This window comes from Monopterus albus, unplaced genomic scaffold (genome assembly GCF_001952655.1).
Source record: "Monopterus albus unplaced genomic scaffold, M_albus_1.0 scaffold4.1, whole genome shotgun sequence".
NCBI classification, from domain to species: Eukaryota; Metazoa; Chordata; class Actinopteri; order Synbranchiformes; family Synbranchidae; genus Monopterus; species Monopterus albus.
Genome location: NW_018127884.1, coordinates 3,539,377 through 3,557,654, shown reverse-complemented (window position 1 = coordinate 3,557,654; position 18,278 = coordinate 3,539,377). Strand labels below are relative to the sequence as shown.

At 38.4% G+C, this 18,278-nt stretch overlaps 1 protein-coding gene across 4 annotated transcripts in view; it reads left to right on the top strand.

Annotated features, from left to right (window-relative positions):
* Positions 1 to 18,278, top strand: part of kif18a (kinesin family member 18A) — a 29,409-nt gene that overhangs the window by 6,149 nt on the left and 4,982 nt on the right. For 3 of the 4 annotated variants that reach the window (XM_020606993.1, XM_020607010.1, XM_020607019.1), the window contains exons 7-15: positions 2,684 to 2,860; positions 2,988 to 3,062; positions 3,193 to 3,278; positions 6,705 to 6,867; positions 7,432 to 7,596; positions 8,555 to 8,676; positions 8,822 to 9,111; positions 10,229 to 10,285; positions 17,075 to 17,453. In XM_020606993.1, coding sequence (XP_020462649.1) covers positions 2,684 to 2,860; positions 2,988 to 3,062; positions 3,193 to 3,278; positions 6,705 to 6,867; positions 7,432 to 7,596; positions 8,555 to 8,676; positions 8,822 to 9,111; positions 10,229 to 10,285; positions 17,075 to 17,453 — 1,514 coding nt within the window. Of the gene's footprint in view, positions 1 to 2,683; positions 2,861 to 2,987; positions 3,063 to 3,192; positions 3,279 to 6,704; positions 6,868 to 7,431; positions 7,597 to 8,554; positions 8,677 to 8,821; positions 9,112 to 10,228; positions 10,286 to 17,071; positions 17,454 to 18,278 lie in introns of all 4 variants that reach the window. The other variant, XM_020607001.1, reaches the window with a different exon arrangement.

Below are 18,278 nucleotides of genomic sequence, written 5' to 3'. Positions count from 1 at the left end.
AAGAAGCTGCATGGAGGTCAGAGTCGGTGTCAGTTGAATGGATCAAACACTGAAGTTTCACATATGCACAGATCACATCTAGCGAAGTCCCAGTTTGAAGTTAGTAGTGGCTGAAACCCACCATCAAATCCTTCCTTAAGTAGTAGGCCACTAGTAACTTAGCATAAAAATGAGCTGGGACTAGCCAGGCGACGAGAGAGCTGAACTGTGCAACACAGACACCAAAGAGCAGAAATTCTTCTTCAAAAGAACAACAAAGCATACAAACTACCCTTGCGCTCTCTAAATTTCATTATAAATGTAGGCTATACACGTTAGATGGTAAGGTTATTTAAAATGATTAGTGAAATATACAGATTCTTTGCATAATGTTGTAAAACAAAATGTTGTCAAATCTGGCACTGGTGCCACCATCTGAAAAGCTTGGTAGCACTAGTGCCATCATTGCAAACAGTGTACAAATAAAGTGACTGAGTTTTACACATAAAAAACTGATAGCAGTAAAATGTTTTGCATTTAGTGTTGTTTTATGTTTGTCAGCTGGTTAGCAAATCCTAAGTGCATATGATAATTTTGCATCATGATATTAAGATTACTGTAGGTAAAGACATTAAATTAACCACTAGCGTCCATATGAAATGGAGAACCTGCTAAGTGGAGACTCAACTGAGTATTTGGGTATTATTTCATTCTAGTTGCATACATTAACCTGTCAAGCAGTCGTCTCATTTTACACACCAGTCTCAAGGGATGAGGAGCAAGCAGGCCACATGCATTTAGGAAGTGCTGTGCATATATACCACAGCCATGCTGAAACATGATCCTTCTTCAACATGTTACTTCCTTCTTGAATTAAAACTGTGTTCTTTAATGGACACTATCCAGTTGGTTGTATACCCTGACCAGAGTTGCAGTTGTGGATTAGTTTGAGGCTACAACGACCACCGCTAATCCCCACTCCTTCCCAACCCTATCTCCATGGTTGTTGGTCCTCCGGTCTTTACTGTTGGCAGACAAGGAATTCATGTTGTGTCCATTGTTTACAGAAAAGAATGTCCCCACTTGTGTCTGGGCTGGCATGCCTTTCGTTTGAGTGAGAAGAACGTCTGCTTGGGTTCACTATGTCATCTTCATGCTATGCTGGACAGAGGTTTTTGTTGTAAGTTGTTTGCCTTAGGCAGTGTCCAAACGACTGCAGATACATTTTACGACGTATCCTGTCTTCCCATCTTGGCATTCCATCTACACAAGGCCAGTGTTTCCCACCCACAAAAATGAGGCTTCCTGCAAATGGTGTAAAGAGTAGATACAAAAGATAGTGACAGTCTTGCTTAATGGTGTAGAGAGAGAAAACTGAGCTTTTTGACAGTGTTGATGTTGCATCGTCAAACATCTGAATATTGTATTGTGTGATATTCTCTAGTCAAAACCAGTGTAAGTGATTAACCTATAGAGAGTAATAGGTGACAGAACTTGACCACATGGTCCTCATTCTTGTATATTCTCATACACAGTTCCCTGTGGCATCCTTAGCTGTCTCTGACTTTGACTAAGGCTAAAACATGTATCTTCTTTACAATGATGGGCCATTTGAAGCTTAACTGTGTGTTTCATTATTATGTCGTCATTGGTGTGTGAATGGGTGAATGGTGTATCATCTCCTGTAAAGCGCTTTGGCCAGTGCAACACACTGTGGAAAAATGCGCTATATAAATACAGTTCATTTACCATTTAGTTATGTATTACATTTGTAACTGCAGCACTGAGTGAAGCAAACAAGATCTGAGTATGAGTATCCCAGAAATGTTTACTGGTTCTTGATAGAGATTAGTGGAATGATGATACATTCCAGCCCTACTTATCACATCGTAACAATTTTTTTTTTCTTTTTTTGGGTGAATGCTTCACACCTCCCATTTACACTAGTGCAAGTGCTTCCATGCACATGCAAGTTAGTTGCAGGGGTCATTTTACGCTCAATTTGTGACAGATTGGCCCAAAGTGAACATTTGATTTCAGGGAAATATGGGTGTTTCCTTATTACAGTGGTGATTTTTCAAATTGGCACAGCTATTGTGAAACTGCCTGGACCTGACATAAACTATAACTAAGGTATTTGAATCCAGATGTAGGCTTAGGGTTTTTCCAGAGAGAAGTGTAGTCTCAGCTGCAAACCCCAAAAGAGATCATTTTACAACTTTTATAACTAAATTTTAATGTGACGTGTTGCAATCCCAATGCCCACGAGATTGTGACTCACCTAAGCAGCTGTAATTTATCTAATGCCATCATTACAGACTGATCTGCAATCACAGACCAGCTGCAGAAAACTCCAGACCAGTGGTGTGTATAGATGTTTCTGTGTTAACTTTAAAATGAACTCTCCACGCTGAATTTTGTCCCACATTAGGTTTACTGGTCCCTATCAAATAATGTGAGGTGATTGCGCTTCTCTTGTGGAGCTTGTCCAGATGGAGAATGCATAGCAATGCACATGCCATATTTGCACTCCTATATATTCCTCTATTTTCACGCTTTATTTTAGATTTGTCATTTTCACGTAAATACAATGGAATCCCAAGAGTTTTGCACTTTCTTTATTCTTAGTTGCTTCCAGGTCCACCTGAACATACAAAATGGTATTATTTCTTGAGTTAATGTTAACCTTTGTTATTTGTTTCAGAGTAAGAAAGCTCACATACCATACAGGGACAGCAAGCTGACACGGCTACTTAAAGACTCCCTGGGAGGCAACTGCAGGACTGTTATGATTGCCAGTGTTAGCCCCTCATCCAAGTCATATGATGACACTCACAACACACTTAAATATGCAAACAGGGCCAAGGAGATTAAGTCCTCGGTTAGTATTAAAGTTATATTTTTTATGATTGTTCACTGTAATATAACTGCCCTGATTCTTGAACTATAAATGTATGAATTCCTGTTAAATCATTCATTTCTCTTTCTCTTCCTTTCTACCCTTTCAGCTGAAGAGTAATGTCGTAAGCCTGGACAGTCATATTGGTCAGTATGCAGTAATATGTGAAAAGCAACGGCAAGAGGTAACGTAAAACAACCAACACTAACATGCTGAGTTTAAAAGAAATCCTTAAAATTTCAAATCTTCTGAAAAATTCCATACTTAACATTTATTTCTAACTCTTATTTTGATGTGCTTTTACATTTCTAAAGATTGTACAATTGAAGCAGAAACTAAAAGAATATGAGGAGAAGAACATGGTGCCAGTCTCTTCCCTGAAACAAGCAGAGTTCAAAAGGTAAGCATGTACATGGCTGTGATTTGGAGTGGAACCTAAAACATGTCAGTAATTGTGTGTCAAAACCCCTTTTAATTGTAAGCATTGTAATTGGGAGAGAGTCACAGCAGGCAGAAGGAGCATGTAGACTGTACCGTGGTGAAACTTTAATGGTACCTTTGGTTTAACCTATGGTTCTAGGGCTTCAAACAATAATTTATAATAATGAAGTGCATCCTCATGTTCTAGAATCAAGAATGATATTCCAAAAGCCAACTTTATATTTTAAATTTTGTCTTTATCCATTTATTTAGTAACACTGTGGTACGATACATTTTCCAAAATAAACTTTTATCAGTGATTCTTTATTGTGTCGGCTCATCAAGTCTTTAAGTATGTGGTTCGTGTGTCTGCGCAGACTGTGGACTGCTGAAGCTCTGTTAGATGACCATAATAATAGTTGTAGAATGAATATTATAACTGCTTTGAGTCTGCCCTGCCAGGGCAGTTTAATGGCAGTTTTGGTGTCACTGCGACAACCAGCTACACTGCAGGGGGTCTAACACCTAGTACCAAAAGCGAGTAGAGCTGAGCAGAGCCGAGCCGGTACCAGGTGGTGGAAAAGGGGCTTTATACGTGTTTCCCGATCTACACTTCACCACCGTGTTATTGTGGTAGTCCACAGAGAGTTGCTTGGACTTCATGGCTTGGTTTTTGTCCTACTATGCAATGTGAGTTGTAGGAGCTTATATACCCAGTTGTGTGTATCTTTCTATAGCTTGTCAGTTCAGTTTGCCATAGGTGGACAAGTCAAATCATAGGTATATCCCGTTTGCTTTAATTAACCTTGCAATATGTCTGACTGCAATTTGGAGAAGCACAGAAAAGGGTATGAATACATTTGTAAAAGCAAAGCATGTAGCGTCTCTCTTTTTTTTAAATTATTACTTATTTAGTTCTACCCAAAACAGTTCTGCAATGTTTGAATGGTAACGCATGCCATCATTGTGGATATCATTAGTTAAAAATGCAAGCAGCTGTTTTGTCAGTGTGCACGCACACACAACAGCAACACAATGCAGGTTTTGACAGCTGACCTACCCAGAGCGTACTGGAAACAAAGTGCCAGAATTGGTGATCCAGTACTAGTGCTGCTAAATTGTTAATAAAAGCTTTGATCCATATCTTGTGTAGAGTAGCTCACAGTACACTTAGTTTGCTTTGGTTTCTTTTCTTCTTTATTTATTTTTTTATCTTTTACCTTTTACATGACTTGTTTGTGTTACTCCCTTGAAATGCAATCCCCTGAAATGTGCACATGAACCTCCTGGAAAAGTGTTACTTCCTGGAAATCATTGCATCTTCAGTGGTGACCTCATGCTGGACTAGTGGGAGGAACAAACTCCAACTATCAAAAACTCATCACAGATATTTTTCAGCATATATATCTTTTTATTTAATCAAACTACCTTTCTCTTCATAGCTACTTTACACTAAAGACTGATGTCCCACTGTAACATTCTCTTTTAAAAGGAAATGAGTCACACCAAGAAACTAATACTGCTTCACAGGAATTTCAGTGTTAGAGAACAGTTTTTTTTTGTTTTTTTTTTTAAATAAGTCATTTTATCTGTTTGTATACTTTTGTGTTACTGTTTTGTAATTGAAATTGCAAAATTGCATCAGCACAATTGTCAGCTCTGTAGCACACCAATGTTGTTATACTCTGTTTGTTTGTTTTCTCTTTCACCTTTACCTCACATTTGCTTGTGACCTGTACTATAGTCAGGGGATCTGCATTGAGCAGCCAGATACTAAAATATTGATAAACGCAGTGTCTGAAATTAATTGCACATTCACACAAATAAAAGGTGAAGAAAGCATTATTTTACATTTTAAAAAAGTCAGTGTTATCATATAAGTTTAAAACTCCTTCTTTACATTGTACATATATTTATCGATTGTGTTTTGTTTTATTTTTAATTTAACCTTTTGTTTTATTCCACTTTTTTTGGTTGACTGAAAGAAGCACATTAGGCGCCACTGAGCTGGAGTAAAATTCTTGTTTTATATATACTTGACAATATGGTTCTGATTAATTTACAGCATCCCCATTTTTATTGTCCGTCTCCCTAATATCAGTATATCTGCCAAATATACAGAACGTTCTGTGTATGAACATGCTCTAGTGTTTTATAAAATTGCTATAGTCAACAGGATCTTAATAGTCTTATTTAAATGTGTACTTTTCATTTTAATAGAGACTTCTGTGTTGTGTTTCATTTTAGTTTAATTGATGTATCTGATCAACCACATCCCACCTACCATACAGTGGCATCTGCAGGGGTATTTGGGTTGAGGGTGGAAGACAGAAAAGCTGAATGAGTCTCACTCCCACACATTTCATTCACTGGCATCAGAATTCACAACTCGCCCAGGGAGAGGCTCTGAATAGAGGCAGCACACTTCTCACACTATTAAAAATTCAGCAGTCTAGCAAGGCCACAACATCTCCTACGTCACTGGAGTTACATTAAAGAATACAGTCACATTTTAGCAACAGCTCTTCAGTCTTTTTTTACCTGCATGCCACTCCTACTTTAATTCAACACAGCCACTTGCACCCAAGCTGAATAACACCTCAACTCTGTTTCAGAAATACATATATACATCATATAGCTAAGAATATCATTCTGGCACAGTCCACATAGAACTGGCATCTTGTGTAAGTTTGAGATAGAAAAAAACAAACTCAAATCTAAAGGAGTTTTTAATTAATTGTGGTAAATAATAGTCCTGCCAAAAATTAATGTGATTAATTTGTGTACTCTTGTGTTGTCATTATTAGTTGTGTTACTGTCTTTTAAACTGGTTTAATTGTGCTGATAAATGCCTCATGACCTTTCTAGAGATGTGTTAAATACTGTAGTGGTTTGTAAGAGCTCTTAGCACAGCAACAAATTAAATTTGCTCCTTACATGTCGCACAGCAGCTTCTAATCACATCTGGTTTGAATCCCTGTGGTGGTGATTTATTGGATTGCATTATTCTAAGAGGTGTTTCTAATATTCTGTCTCTCCTGTACCAGAGGTGAACCAGAGGCAACATGACAAAAAAAGATTGCATTAGAGGTGTACTTAATTATCTATTTTAAAGGGCCACTTCATAAATTTTAACCATAATAATTACAAGTATAGATTCTGAAAATTGACCTTTTTTAATGTTTGAATTGTCCCTTTTAAATTGTAAAATGCTTGGATTGCAATAATCTTCTCAAGATTTTATGCAGTTAATCAATTTGTATTTTTCAGAAAGTTTGGTATTAATTCACCTTTGTTAAATGAAGCCCCTTTAAGATAAAACTTGTAATATTTGAAGATTACTTCTCTCTCTCTCTCTCTCTCTCTCTCTCTCTCTCTCTCTCTCCCTGCCTCCCTCCCCCTCCAGGGTGTCTGAATCTCTGCAGCAAATTTTCCTGAACCGGGCCCAAATCAGGAGAGAACAGCTGGATCTGGAGAGACAACTGAAGGAGAATGAGCTGCGCCAGCGCTACAGTGAGGAGGACAACCTGCAAGTCCAATGTTTCTGTGCCAAAGAAAAGACTGAGAAGGTAACTGATGCTTACGCTGCTATCCACAGATTCCATCATCCCCGCAGAAAAACAGCTGCTGACTCATCATTTCACTTCTCTCTTCTCTATAGTCATCTTAGTCTCTCATTTACGCCACTACAGGACAGGGTCAGTGCGCCCCACTTCCTGGCTTCTCTCTGCCATTTGAGTCCTAGTGTCGGCCCCATCTGTAAATTCCACTTAAAAACTGAATTTTTGTTACCAAAATATGCAGAATGGTCTATTGTCAACCAAAACACTAAACTGGGGGAACTATTTTCCTGAGAGTGGTGCTAAATTAGCCTACATTTAAAACCTTTATTTAAAAAAATCTCAATCTTAAGCTAGTTTCAGATTTTGAGATTTATCCAATGAAGTCTTAACAAATGCTAAAGACTTTGAATGCATCTCCTGCATATTTCCAGACTGGAGCCCTGTTGCCATATTGTTCTTACAGCTGTAATTATTGTTATGTAGACTACATATGCAAATTATAGTATGTAATACTAGCATTAAACAGTGGACAGTTCCTAATAAGTGACATTTTGTTGTTCCTTTCAAAAGGCCACTTGTAAGCATGAGCGGAAGGTTGCCAGCTTACGCACTCAGCAGCAGCACATTTGCAAACGTCTGCAAGAGGCAGAGACTCGATTCCTGGACAATGATGGCTTGCTTCATCGTATCGAAAATGAGATTAAGTTGCTGAAGTCCAATGGTCAGACCTCAGAAGTAAGTAGACCTCATTTATCCTTTTACACTTGCTGGTTTTGAAAAACCAGTAAGAAAAAAAATTATTTTGTTATGACAGACTGGTAAGTACATAGATAAATAAGGTAAGTACATTTTTATTTCCTTCTTAAAGTGCTTCGTGGTTTAGTTTAAAGTATCTTTTTTTTTTTTTTTTTTTTGATTTAACAACTGCATGTTAAAGTTGCATGTCAAATTCAGCTGTAATCATTAATGATTTGACCAGTGTTTACACAAATTCCAACAACACTTTGCACTAACATTGGTGATGGAGTGCATTAATTCTTGTTTGACTTTGGACAGTAGATCAATAGAACCAAACAGAGTCAAAGTAGATAACATCTAGACATTAGACATACAGAAAAATCTTTGCAATTTGGATTACGTCCTTCGAAACTCATTGCTTGGTGTTTTTTGTTTGTTTATTTTGGAAGGTAGGCTGTCTCTCTACTGGTGTCGTGACTGTCTTTGTTTTCTTCCCATCTGTTCTCCCAGTAATTAGAACTGTGCTCATTTTATTTCTCCAGCTCGCTAGTGGATCACCGAAGAGAATAAATCAATACCCTTTACTCATCCCTCACACAGCAGCCAGTTACCTAAACCATGCCCATATTTTTTTTCCCTCCTTTATCCTTTCTTCCAGGAACTGACCCAGAACTATGATGCACCCACCGGTCAAATGTTCTCACTGCTGTTGTTTCGTAGTGTCTTTACGTCAGAGTTCTTTCTGTCTCCCTGTCCTCTCCCTGAGCAGACAGCTTTTCTGATGAAACATGGATGAAAACAGAACTTTGCATGTTATCTTTAGTATCCCGACCCCCAGCCTCCTTTTGTTTCCTCTACTTCTGCCCACCAGAGTGCTAATTTAGTATGGTGTTATGTTAGAAGATATTGCCTCATCATGTTCTACTCCCTGACCTCATTGCTCCCTCTTGTTCAGGTGTTAGAGAAGGACCTACATTGCCACAGACTGGAGCTAGAGGTAAAGGATCTCAAACAACACATCAAACAGATGGTCCAGCTCACTGCACTGCAGGATCAGGAGAACAAGCGTATTCAGAAGTAAGTTGTCGAAGCCTAGTACAAGTTCCCATTGAACTAAGTCGACTGTTACTCGGTGCAGCTGAAGAAACTGCATTTCACCTCTCTCTAATCTGTGTGTTTTCCTGGACAAACATCTTAGTATTGTTTTTCTGTTGCGTTTCAGAATGGTGAACATCTTGTTGCCAGCTTATAGTCGGCACTACTCTGCACTGCATGCTGTCGGGCTGGTCACAGTGACGGATGAGAGGGAGAACCATGAGATAGAGCACCTTTTGCTGAGGGAGAGAGGTGTGGTCTGGGCAGACCAGAAAGGGGTAGGGCAGCAGCTGAAAGGTGAAGGGACTGGAGTGGAATCATGGGAGAGAAATGAGGCGGGAAACAGTGGGCTTGGCAGCGAGTTGGCACCTGTCTTGTCTTTCTCACAATTGCTATACCACCAGAGTAGCCCCTGCAGTAAGTCATCATACTCTTAACAATCTATTTCATCATCTTGTTCTTGTTTATGCAGCAGATATTTAAATGGCTTCTTTGGGTTTAATTACAAAATTTCTGAATGCTTTGGTTGGGCAAATAATAATAATTATTATATTTACCTTATTAACATAATTATGAGTTATGTCAGTTATGCTTTTAGGTTAATCCATAAGTTGTTTAGTCTATAAAATGTCAAAAAAGTGCAAAATGCCCATCACATTGGCCCAGCACCCAAGGTGTATCTTAAAATGGCCTGGTTTGTCTCAGTAACAGTCTAAAGAATTTGACATATGATGTTATTTAAACAAAAGAGAAAAACAGGGAATCTTCATAATTTTTCCTTGATACATTGATGTAAAGGTAAAGTTATTGGTTACTTTTCTCCAGATTGATAGAGTCTACTAATTGTTTCAGCACTAACGTTTATTTTCATGTAACCGCACAGTTTGCTACATGGGAAACCCTGACCACAAAATGCTTTAACGGCAAAAACATCATATGTTGCCACAGTGGGTGATTGCTTACAGTGGAGACATTGCTTTGGAAAATGTCAGATTAAATATTAAAGAGCAACTGGGATGATAAATTACTTGAAGTTGAAAAACTCATGTATTCATCATCTTGCATTGGTTGGAAGATATATAAAGAATGTGTCATTTAATCAAGAGGCAGGGTGCACCAATAATTACATATAAAAGATTTGTCCCCTTCAATTAACTCTATCAAGCTCAAGCAACAGTCTCATCCCTCCCCTCCCAGAATGTATGAAAGACAGAGAAACAGGCTTCACGGTGAATGAATCTATGTCAACCCGGTAAGGGAGAAAATGTCACTTGGCCCTCTCACATGCAGAGTTTTAGGTGAGAGGTAACGAATGTTTATAAAATAACTATGTTGTGTTTTGATGTATTTAGTTGAATAATAGCCATCACACATGATGCACTACAACTTGGCAGAAATGAGCAAATGTCGCTTTCAGACTGTTTTTACATTACATTGTTGAGTTTTGATTCTCTTGCTGCTTTATGTGTAGTTGTAAATATGATGAGTTGATGTTGCTTCCCTTTGAATCTTTACATGATGCTTTAATTCTCAGGTGCAGAGGGGCGCGCAACCAGAACATCACTGTGCAAAGCTGCTCCTTCACCAAAAGGTAAATCTGCTCTCTTCTCTCCCTGTATTGCCCTGCATACCTGTTGATCCATCCTATCCCTCATTCACTTATTTACTCTTTCGTTGGCACCTTTCACTCAATCCATCACATCACACTTGCACAAACCCGCTTTAAGAGGCACTGCTGGATTTTACTGAAGCAGAACACAGAGCATAAAGTTGTTTTATATGTGCCGTATACGTTTGAAATTGTTCTGCACAAGCCTAAATTTTCACTTAGCCATGTTGTTTTTTATTAGCTGAGCATGTTTTTAGCAGGTTTGCCAAAAGGACTTGAGTAGTAAAATGCACAATAAATATCAGACATGTAATATAATTAGATTTATAGTTGTGCTGCAGACATTCTGTCCCAGCCAAAACCTAAATAATATACTGATGTGAATTCTCACAACCTGTTTTATAGAGGGAAAACTGCAAATGGGGAGTATTGGGGGGAACTGTAACGTGAAAACCTTTGTGAAATATTGCAGTTCAAATTGGCAGTAATGATGTTTACTGCAGGCGGTGTACATTTTATTGAACCATATTGTGGGAAATGTAACTTTTGAAGAAGATACTTCTGCCAGATGACCAAAGCTTTTTGAATAGAAATGAAATATAAAGGTACCAGGGAGTTTGTCATCACTACTATCAAATGTCCCTATAGCCTATTATAACACATGAACTCTGACAGAGCATTTAGTTTTAAAGTGTTTGACATAAAAAGCCCTACTTTCTGCATGGTCTGTTCACCCCACTATTTTTATATTTTTACAGGTCAAACAAGTTATTGGTTTTTTTTTGTTTGTTTTTTCTCTTCATCTAGACATTTATTGTTATTCACTCATGATCGCTTATACTGTGCTTGTGGGTCTAAGGTCAGATATCCAGAAGTGTCAGCACCTGCACATGTGCTAGTTAAATTTTAAAACTTTGTTTTCATTCAACATAATACTGCGTTTGACATGCAATAAAATAAATAGGTCTGCCCCCTGAAAGTCAACTATTTGAATCATTAGATGAGAGGCCCATCTGTCGATTGAAGCCCCCTTGAAGCATGCACTGGAACACTGAAATGATTTAAACTTTACCCAGTTGAGCTGTATGTGACAACGTAAATGTCTAAGTTAGTCCACCTGGATTTGAAGTGAACTGCCAGCTCCCCAGTACAAAGTCTGCATAATGTTCCAGTGAACTGGAGTGAGCCCATGCGAGAAAAGAGACGTGTACAGTCTGGAGTATTCACACAGAGTTAGAGGGCGTGTTGACGTTCTATTGTGTGACCGGTGCAAAACCGGAAGAATTCAAGCATCTTATGGTGAAGAAAAAGGTCATTTCCAATGAAGACACCAACGAAAATATCTGGAGACATAACGAGATTTGGGGACTTTTGTTAACAACTCGCGCCAGAATCATCAGACAAATTTAAGGTATGGTAAGAGACTCAGTTGTTTATGACCAAATTACAAACTGACTACGTGACCGCGTCATGTCGCACATCCTACATGCTCTACCCAGGTGCTCCCCCTCATATAAACAAAAAACTGAGTATTTCCAGCAGGTGAGAAGGCATCTGACATGGACAATCTCCCAATGATTTGTACTTTATTAAAAGTGTTCAAGCATCATGGTCTACTTTTACAAGAGAAAAGTAACAGTTGCGACAATGTCCCTGGTAAATATGTGCGTTCTATTTGTGTAACACAGCTGTTTATCTCATGTTTCTGTGACATGCTTCCATCCATCAATGAGGAATTATAAATCAGAGGAATCACAAATATATATTCTTTAGCCGTGCAACCCGGCACACATCAAATGTAACAACATGCACTGTGGTTAACAGACAGGAGAAGCTTTAACTTGTTCATAAACTAGACTGTAGTCATGTCTCAGAAAAAAAAAAATTGCCTATAGGAGCACTGTTTCAACAAAAATACAAGTATGCTACCTGTCTTGTTCTTCCGACAAATCCATACCACAGCCTAACATTATATATTGTCTATTTAAATGGGTTGCAATTTAAATTGTGCATCATTTCTAACTGTCTCTGATTTATAAATACTCGAAATATGTTGCCATAACTCTTTTGCATGTGACTACTGGTGCTAATATGGTCTACATCATCAGTGAAATTCATGCCAGTTGATTTTCTGATGCTGTGTGTGTGTGTGTGTGTGTGTGTGTGTGTGTGTGTGTGTGTGTGTGAGAGAGAGAGAGAGAGAGAGAGGAAAAAAAAGAAAAAATAGTCCCACTGAACAGCCGACTAACAGTTGACTGACAAAATTTTTACTCGGGTACAGCCCTAAAAATAAATGAGTATAATAAAATAAACCTTTTTTCCCACTAATAGAATAATATCTATTAATCCTCATTGATTTAAAAAAAACTGTGATATGCAGTCTTCACTAATCTAAGAATTGTAGATACTCTTCATATATCAATACTTTCAACAATGGAGGACTTGGCTCTAGAATATCATACCTAAATTTGTTTGACACAGAATACAAACATTATGTCAGTATCTACATAAATTGTTTAATACTTATAGCCCATCTTTTGGCAGCACCTTTATAAAAATAGTTCATTTTCCAGGCATGTACCCCATTTTCATACAACACAGATGCAAGCTTTTTAGAAGCTAAATGACTTAACAGTGAATTACCATACACATATAATCATTGTGAATTATTAAACTTTTAAATTATTATTTAACTGTCTCTGCATCACTGTTTTCCCGTTATTGGGAACGCGTAGCTGCAGTTTCATCTCCTTAATAAAATCTTAACTTTGCGCATCCTCCTCAGTTATTCAGGCTCTGACTCACACTTGAATCCTTGAAAACCACCCTGTCCATCTTTGTTTCAGGTCACACGTACACACATGTTCCGTAGGTACAGGTTTATCCATGTTGTGCAGTAATAACTATTATGCCAAATTAGTGAGAGATTCTAAATTTAGATGGAGTTGAAATAGGATATACAATTAAATGACTAAAGTGTTTATGTGGATTTCAGACAAACTGCCCTGATCTTATCCAGTGTTTGTCACTCCCTTACTGCTTCCTCAGCTGTTAAGGTAGTCACTGCAGCATGTTCTAAGAAATAGCTCCACCCTGCAACTCGCAAAGCCAATCAAATTTCATCAGTTTTAGAAAGGGTTGGGGTTTTGAAAGAGCATTAACTCTTTGTGGACTGCTTAATAACAGCAAATCTAACAAAAGTGGTCACTTTTAAGGAACAATTGTGCATTCCTCAATTCAGTGTTGATTATAATATGTACACACATGCAGTTATTAATAGCTTCATGATTTTCATTCCGATACCTCCCACTACCCCTTTACCCCACTCTTTTTATATTTTCATTCAGTCTTTTCCTCATTTCTGTTTTTTTTTTCCTTCCCTAGATTTTTGCAGTCTTTTGTGCATCAAATGTCTGTTAGTTTGGCTTTTTCCTCCATTTTTCTTTTCTTTCCCTCCTACCCTCAAATGTTTTCTCTGTCTGTCTAGCATCTAACCCTCCCAATCCCTCTTGAGCTTCATTCATGAAAATGCAGATCCACAGCAGGGCAGGAAAAAACGTCAACAGACGTAAATTCCCCTGCTCCACCAACCAGAAAAGGCGCACTATAAAAAACAGGCAGCAGCAACCAGGCGACCCTAATTCAGTACAGCCTCCACCAGAAATAGCAACTCATGCATGTATTAATCCCCTACCAGCCAAAAATATGTGATTGAAGGAACTCTGCTGCCATTTATTGCTAGGGACAACTCTACCACAGAAAGAGCCGTTTGTCACAGTCTCCTCACTCGTTGTGCTGTCTAATGTCTGAGTCACATTTACTAAATATTGGATTTTGATATTTAGGGTAATGTCAGTCATTCACCTTTGCATTTAGTGTTCTCACTTTCTTTATGTGCTGGCTTTTTTCCTCTTTAGCCTCCCACCTAACCCCCACCATACCTCTAGGAAATGCCATGCAAACACCATGATTTAACATCATTCTGCCCACAGCCTGTAGTTGTCTTAAAAGTTTTTATTGCTGTTGTTTCTAGATTAAGCTAGACAATGTTGCAGTAAATTACTGGATAAATGTTCAGCAGAATTCATGGTTCCATTTATCACAGCAAGTCTTCCAGGGCCTGAAGCAGCAAAACAGCCCCAGACCATCACACTACCACCACCATATTTTACTGTTGGTATGATGTTCTTTTTCTGAAATGCGGTGTTACTTTTACGCCACACATAATGGGACACACACCTTCCAAAAAGTTCAACTTTTGTCTCGTCTGTCCACAGAGTATTATCCCAAAAGTCTTGGGGATCATCAAGATGTTTTCTGGCAAAACTGAGACGAGCCTTTATGTTCTTTTTGCTCAGCAGTGGTTTTCGTCTTGGAACTCTGCCATGCAAACCATTTTTGCCCAGTCTCTTTCTTATGGTGGAGTCATGAACACTCACCTTAACTGAGGCAAGTGAGGCCTGCAGTTCTTTGGATGTTGTTGTGGGGTCTTTTGTGACCTCTTGGATGAGTTGTCGCTGCGCTCTTGGGGTAATTTTGGTCGGCCGGCCACTCCTGGGAAGGTTCTCCACTGTTCCATGTTTTCGCCATTTGTGGATAATGGCTCTCACTGTGGTTCGCTGCAGTCCCCAAGCTTTAGAAATGGCTTTATAACCTTTTCCGGACTGATAGAGCTTCATTATTCTCTTTCTCATTTGTTTTTGAATTTCTTTGGATCTCGGCATGATGTCTAGCTTTTGATGATCTTTTGGTCTACTTCACTTTGTCAGGCAGGTCCTATTTAAGTGATTTCTTGATTGCGAACAGGTGTGGCAGTAATCAGGCCTGGGTGTGGCTATAGAAATTGAACTCAGGTGCGATAAACCAGTGTTTTGACAGGGGGGCAAACACTTGTTCACACAGGGCTATATAGTTTTGGATTTTGTTTTCCCTTAATAATAAAAACCTTCATTTAAAAACTGCATGATGTGTTTACTTGTGTTATCTTTGACTAATATATAAATTTGTTTGACGATCTGAAACATTACAGTGTGACAAACATGCAAAAAGATAAGAAATCAGTAAGGGGGCAAACACTTTTTCACACCACTGTAAATATGTATATATAGGGGCTTGCTATTTTATCAAATTCTCACTATTTCAGCACCAAAAAAAATCATTTAATTGAAAGATGCACACAGGTTTTGCCAGTCACTGCCCCTTGTCCTCACAAAATAATCAAATGTTTAGCCACTGTTATGCCTGTCATTTCAAAATAAAATTCTGTGCTTTTTAGTGGGTCACAGCTGCATTCTGACATTGTAAAGTTTATATTTATATGAGCAGAGAAAGCACTATAATGTTTAATTGCCTTGTGCTATGCATAATATCTCCAACACTGTTGATCACACTTTGATGGAACTTAAGAGAACAATCCATCTCTGTTGTGACATTTTTTAAATTGCACTGTTTAGCCTAAGGCTGGCACTTCAGTGCTTATTACTGATTAGTGATTGAGTACAAGGGACAGCATCATTTGGGGAGCAATGTGATTACTGTTGCCCTGCTTACTTTAAAGTGGTTTGATTTGCTTTCACTTTCAAGGCTCTTACTTATAAACAATGCACTGATAAATATATTTCAAATTTGACTTGCTTCAGACACCGGCATCTGTAAAGTTTTGATATAATTCCATATACCCACTTCAACAATGATGCAGTCTGATGCATGGATAAATCTTAAGGTCAGGTTTATTTAGCAAAGTGCAGAAAAAGGAGAAAAGCACAAGCCACATTAAGGTGAGATTTGTACTTTATTTGAAATGTTTTCAAACATCCAGGTCTACTTGTAAGAGAAAAGGCTAACCGTCACGCAGATATGGCAGGTTTTGCATAATGTTATCAGAATCCGGTTTGTTTACCCATCTCCCCTAAAGTGCAACGCATAGCCATTTACCGACATGCATCCATCCAAACAGTATTAAGAAGCTATTAAGAGTTATATATAAGAGGAATTATTCGCAGTGCAAGCTGGCACACATCAAACACAGTCACAACATGCGCTGTGATTAACTGACAGGAGAATCTTAAACTTGTTGGTAAACCAGGCTATAACCATATTTCAAAAGGAAAAAAAGTGCCTATAAGAGCATTGTGTGTGTGTGTGTGTGTGTGTGTGTGTGTGTGTGTGTGTGTGTGTGCTGCCTGTGTTTATTCCGTCAAATCCTTTTTTTTTGATTGTATATATCGTAAATTTAAATAGGTCACAGTTTAAACCTTGCATCGTGCAGCTGTTTTCTGTTTATTTTTAAATGCTCAGAAATATATTGTTCTTTTGCTTTTAACTGCCAGTTATGGTTAAAATCATAAAAATTAATTCCGGTTGATTTTACACACACACACAGAAAGAACAAACAGTTGCAAGAGTCGACTGACATAATCCTTAGCTTAGTACAGCTCTAAATATTTTGACCCCCTAAACACTGGATACACATTATTTTGAGGACAGTGTCAGTCACAACTTGAATCAGATTTTGATCCAAGTACTGCTAAACCCTGATGCATATAAGTATACGACAACACCTTTTCCACCAGAGTCCACCCGCTTGAAACAAGTGAGAACAGTACAGAAATAAACAAAGACAAAAATCTCTAATGTGAAATGGGCACCTGGTGTACACTAAGTTTGACTCCATCATTGTGTTCATGGCACCAGAATTGGTTTTAAGTCTCGGTTCATTCTTTATGGGCTGTCTATGATTTTATTGGTGCTCGTTTGTTTGTTTGTTTACAGGTAGAGAAAATCAGACAGATATGAAACCAGAACCACGTCCCAGAATGCCCATCAGGAGAAATTTGTCTGCGTCACTGCCACCACAAAGCCCTCGGACCGTTGCTAGGGCCCAAGTGTTTGAGGAGGGCATGTTCCCACTCCAGTGCACTCCAGAACCTGCTCAAAAAAATGTACTGTCCCTGCCTCTGAGCTCTTCCAGTGCCATGGATCCCAACATGACCTTTGAAGTTCTGGATAATGATGATGATGATCGAGCTGCAAGTAATGCGCCAACTGTAATAATCAGCAGTAAAGCATCAAAGTCCACTGACTTCTCAGGTCCTTGCCAACTACTCCGTCCCCCAAAGGCCAACGAGGGGAACCAGATTGCTAACAAAAGGTGAGAAAATATTGATGCCTTAAGTTTTCTTTTGATTGAAGATGTGTAGCTGTGACTATTTAGAAGTTAATACGTTTTACACGCAGTTTATTGAAGCTGTTATCTGTGATTGCAGTGAATTTACAAGATGTTTTACAGCACAACACTGATTTTGGAACTCAAAACTTTGCATATAAAATAACTGACAATTCTCATGTACAGAGAATCCATTGTCAATCATTCAATCATATAAAACGTCCTCATTTTGCATTTACACAGCACAAGTACAATTCCCAGAGAAATTTTCATCTGTGCCACAAATAGAGCTCACAAAGGACATTGTCAGGAAAAACCGAAACCTTTGATTCATGACTTTGTCCATCTACACACACACTTCATATGACTGTGAAAAGATACTGTATCCCCTCTTAAAGTCGGCTAAATAACAGAATAAGTCCGTTTTCAGGCTGGCTTGTATTGTGTGTTATCAGTCTCTTGACTGTACACATTTTTCTGGCAGTCTGTATGTTGCAGCCTTTTTCCACGTTCAAGTAGTCATAAATGAATGTATCGATACATCCACATATACCTATGGCGCTCCTGTGGTCACTTTACAATTTACTGCAACAGTAGTGGATGCTTCTCAACATATACAGGAACTATTGTAATAAACAACTGTAGGAATCCCTCCTGTGCATGGTAACTGAAACACCAAAGATACTGCTGTCACAACAGAAACCAAAACTCAACATCACAATTCAGGTGTAGACATAGTTTTTGTAAGTCAAGTTCAGGAGGAAGACTGCAACAACTGCCACAATGTATCTGAACCACTTTCTTGCTTCC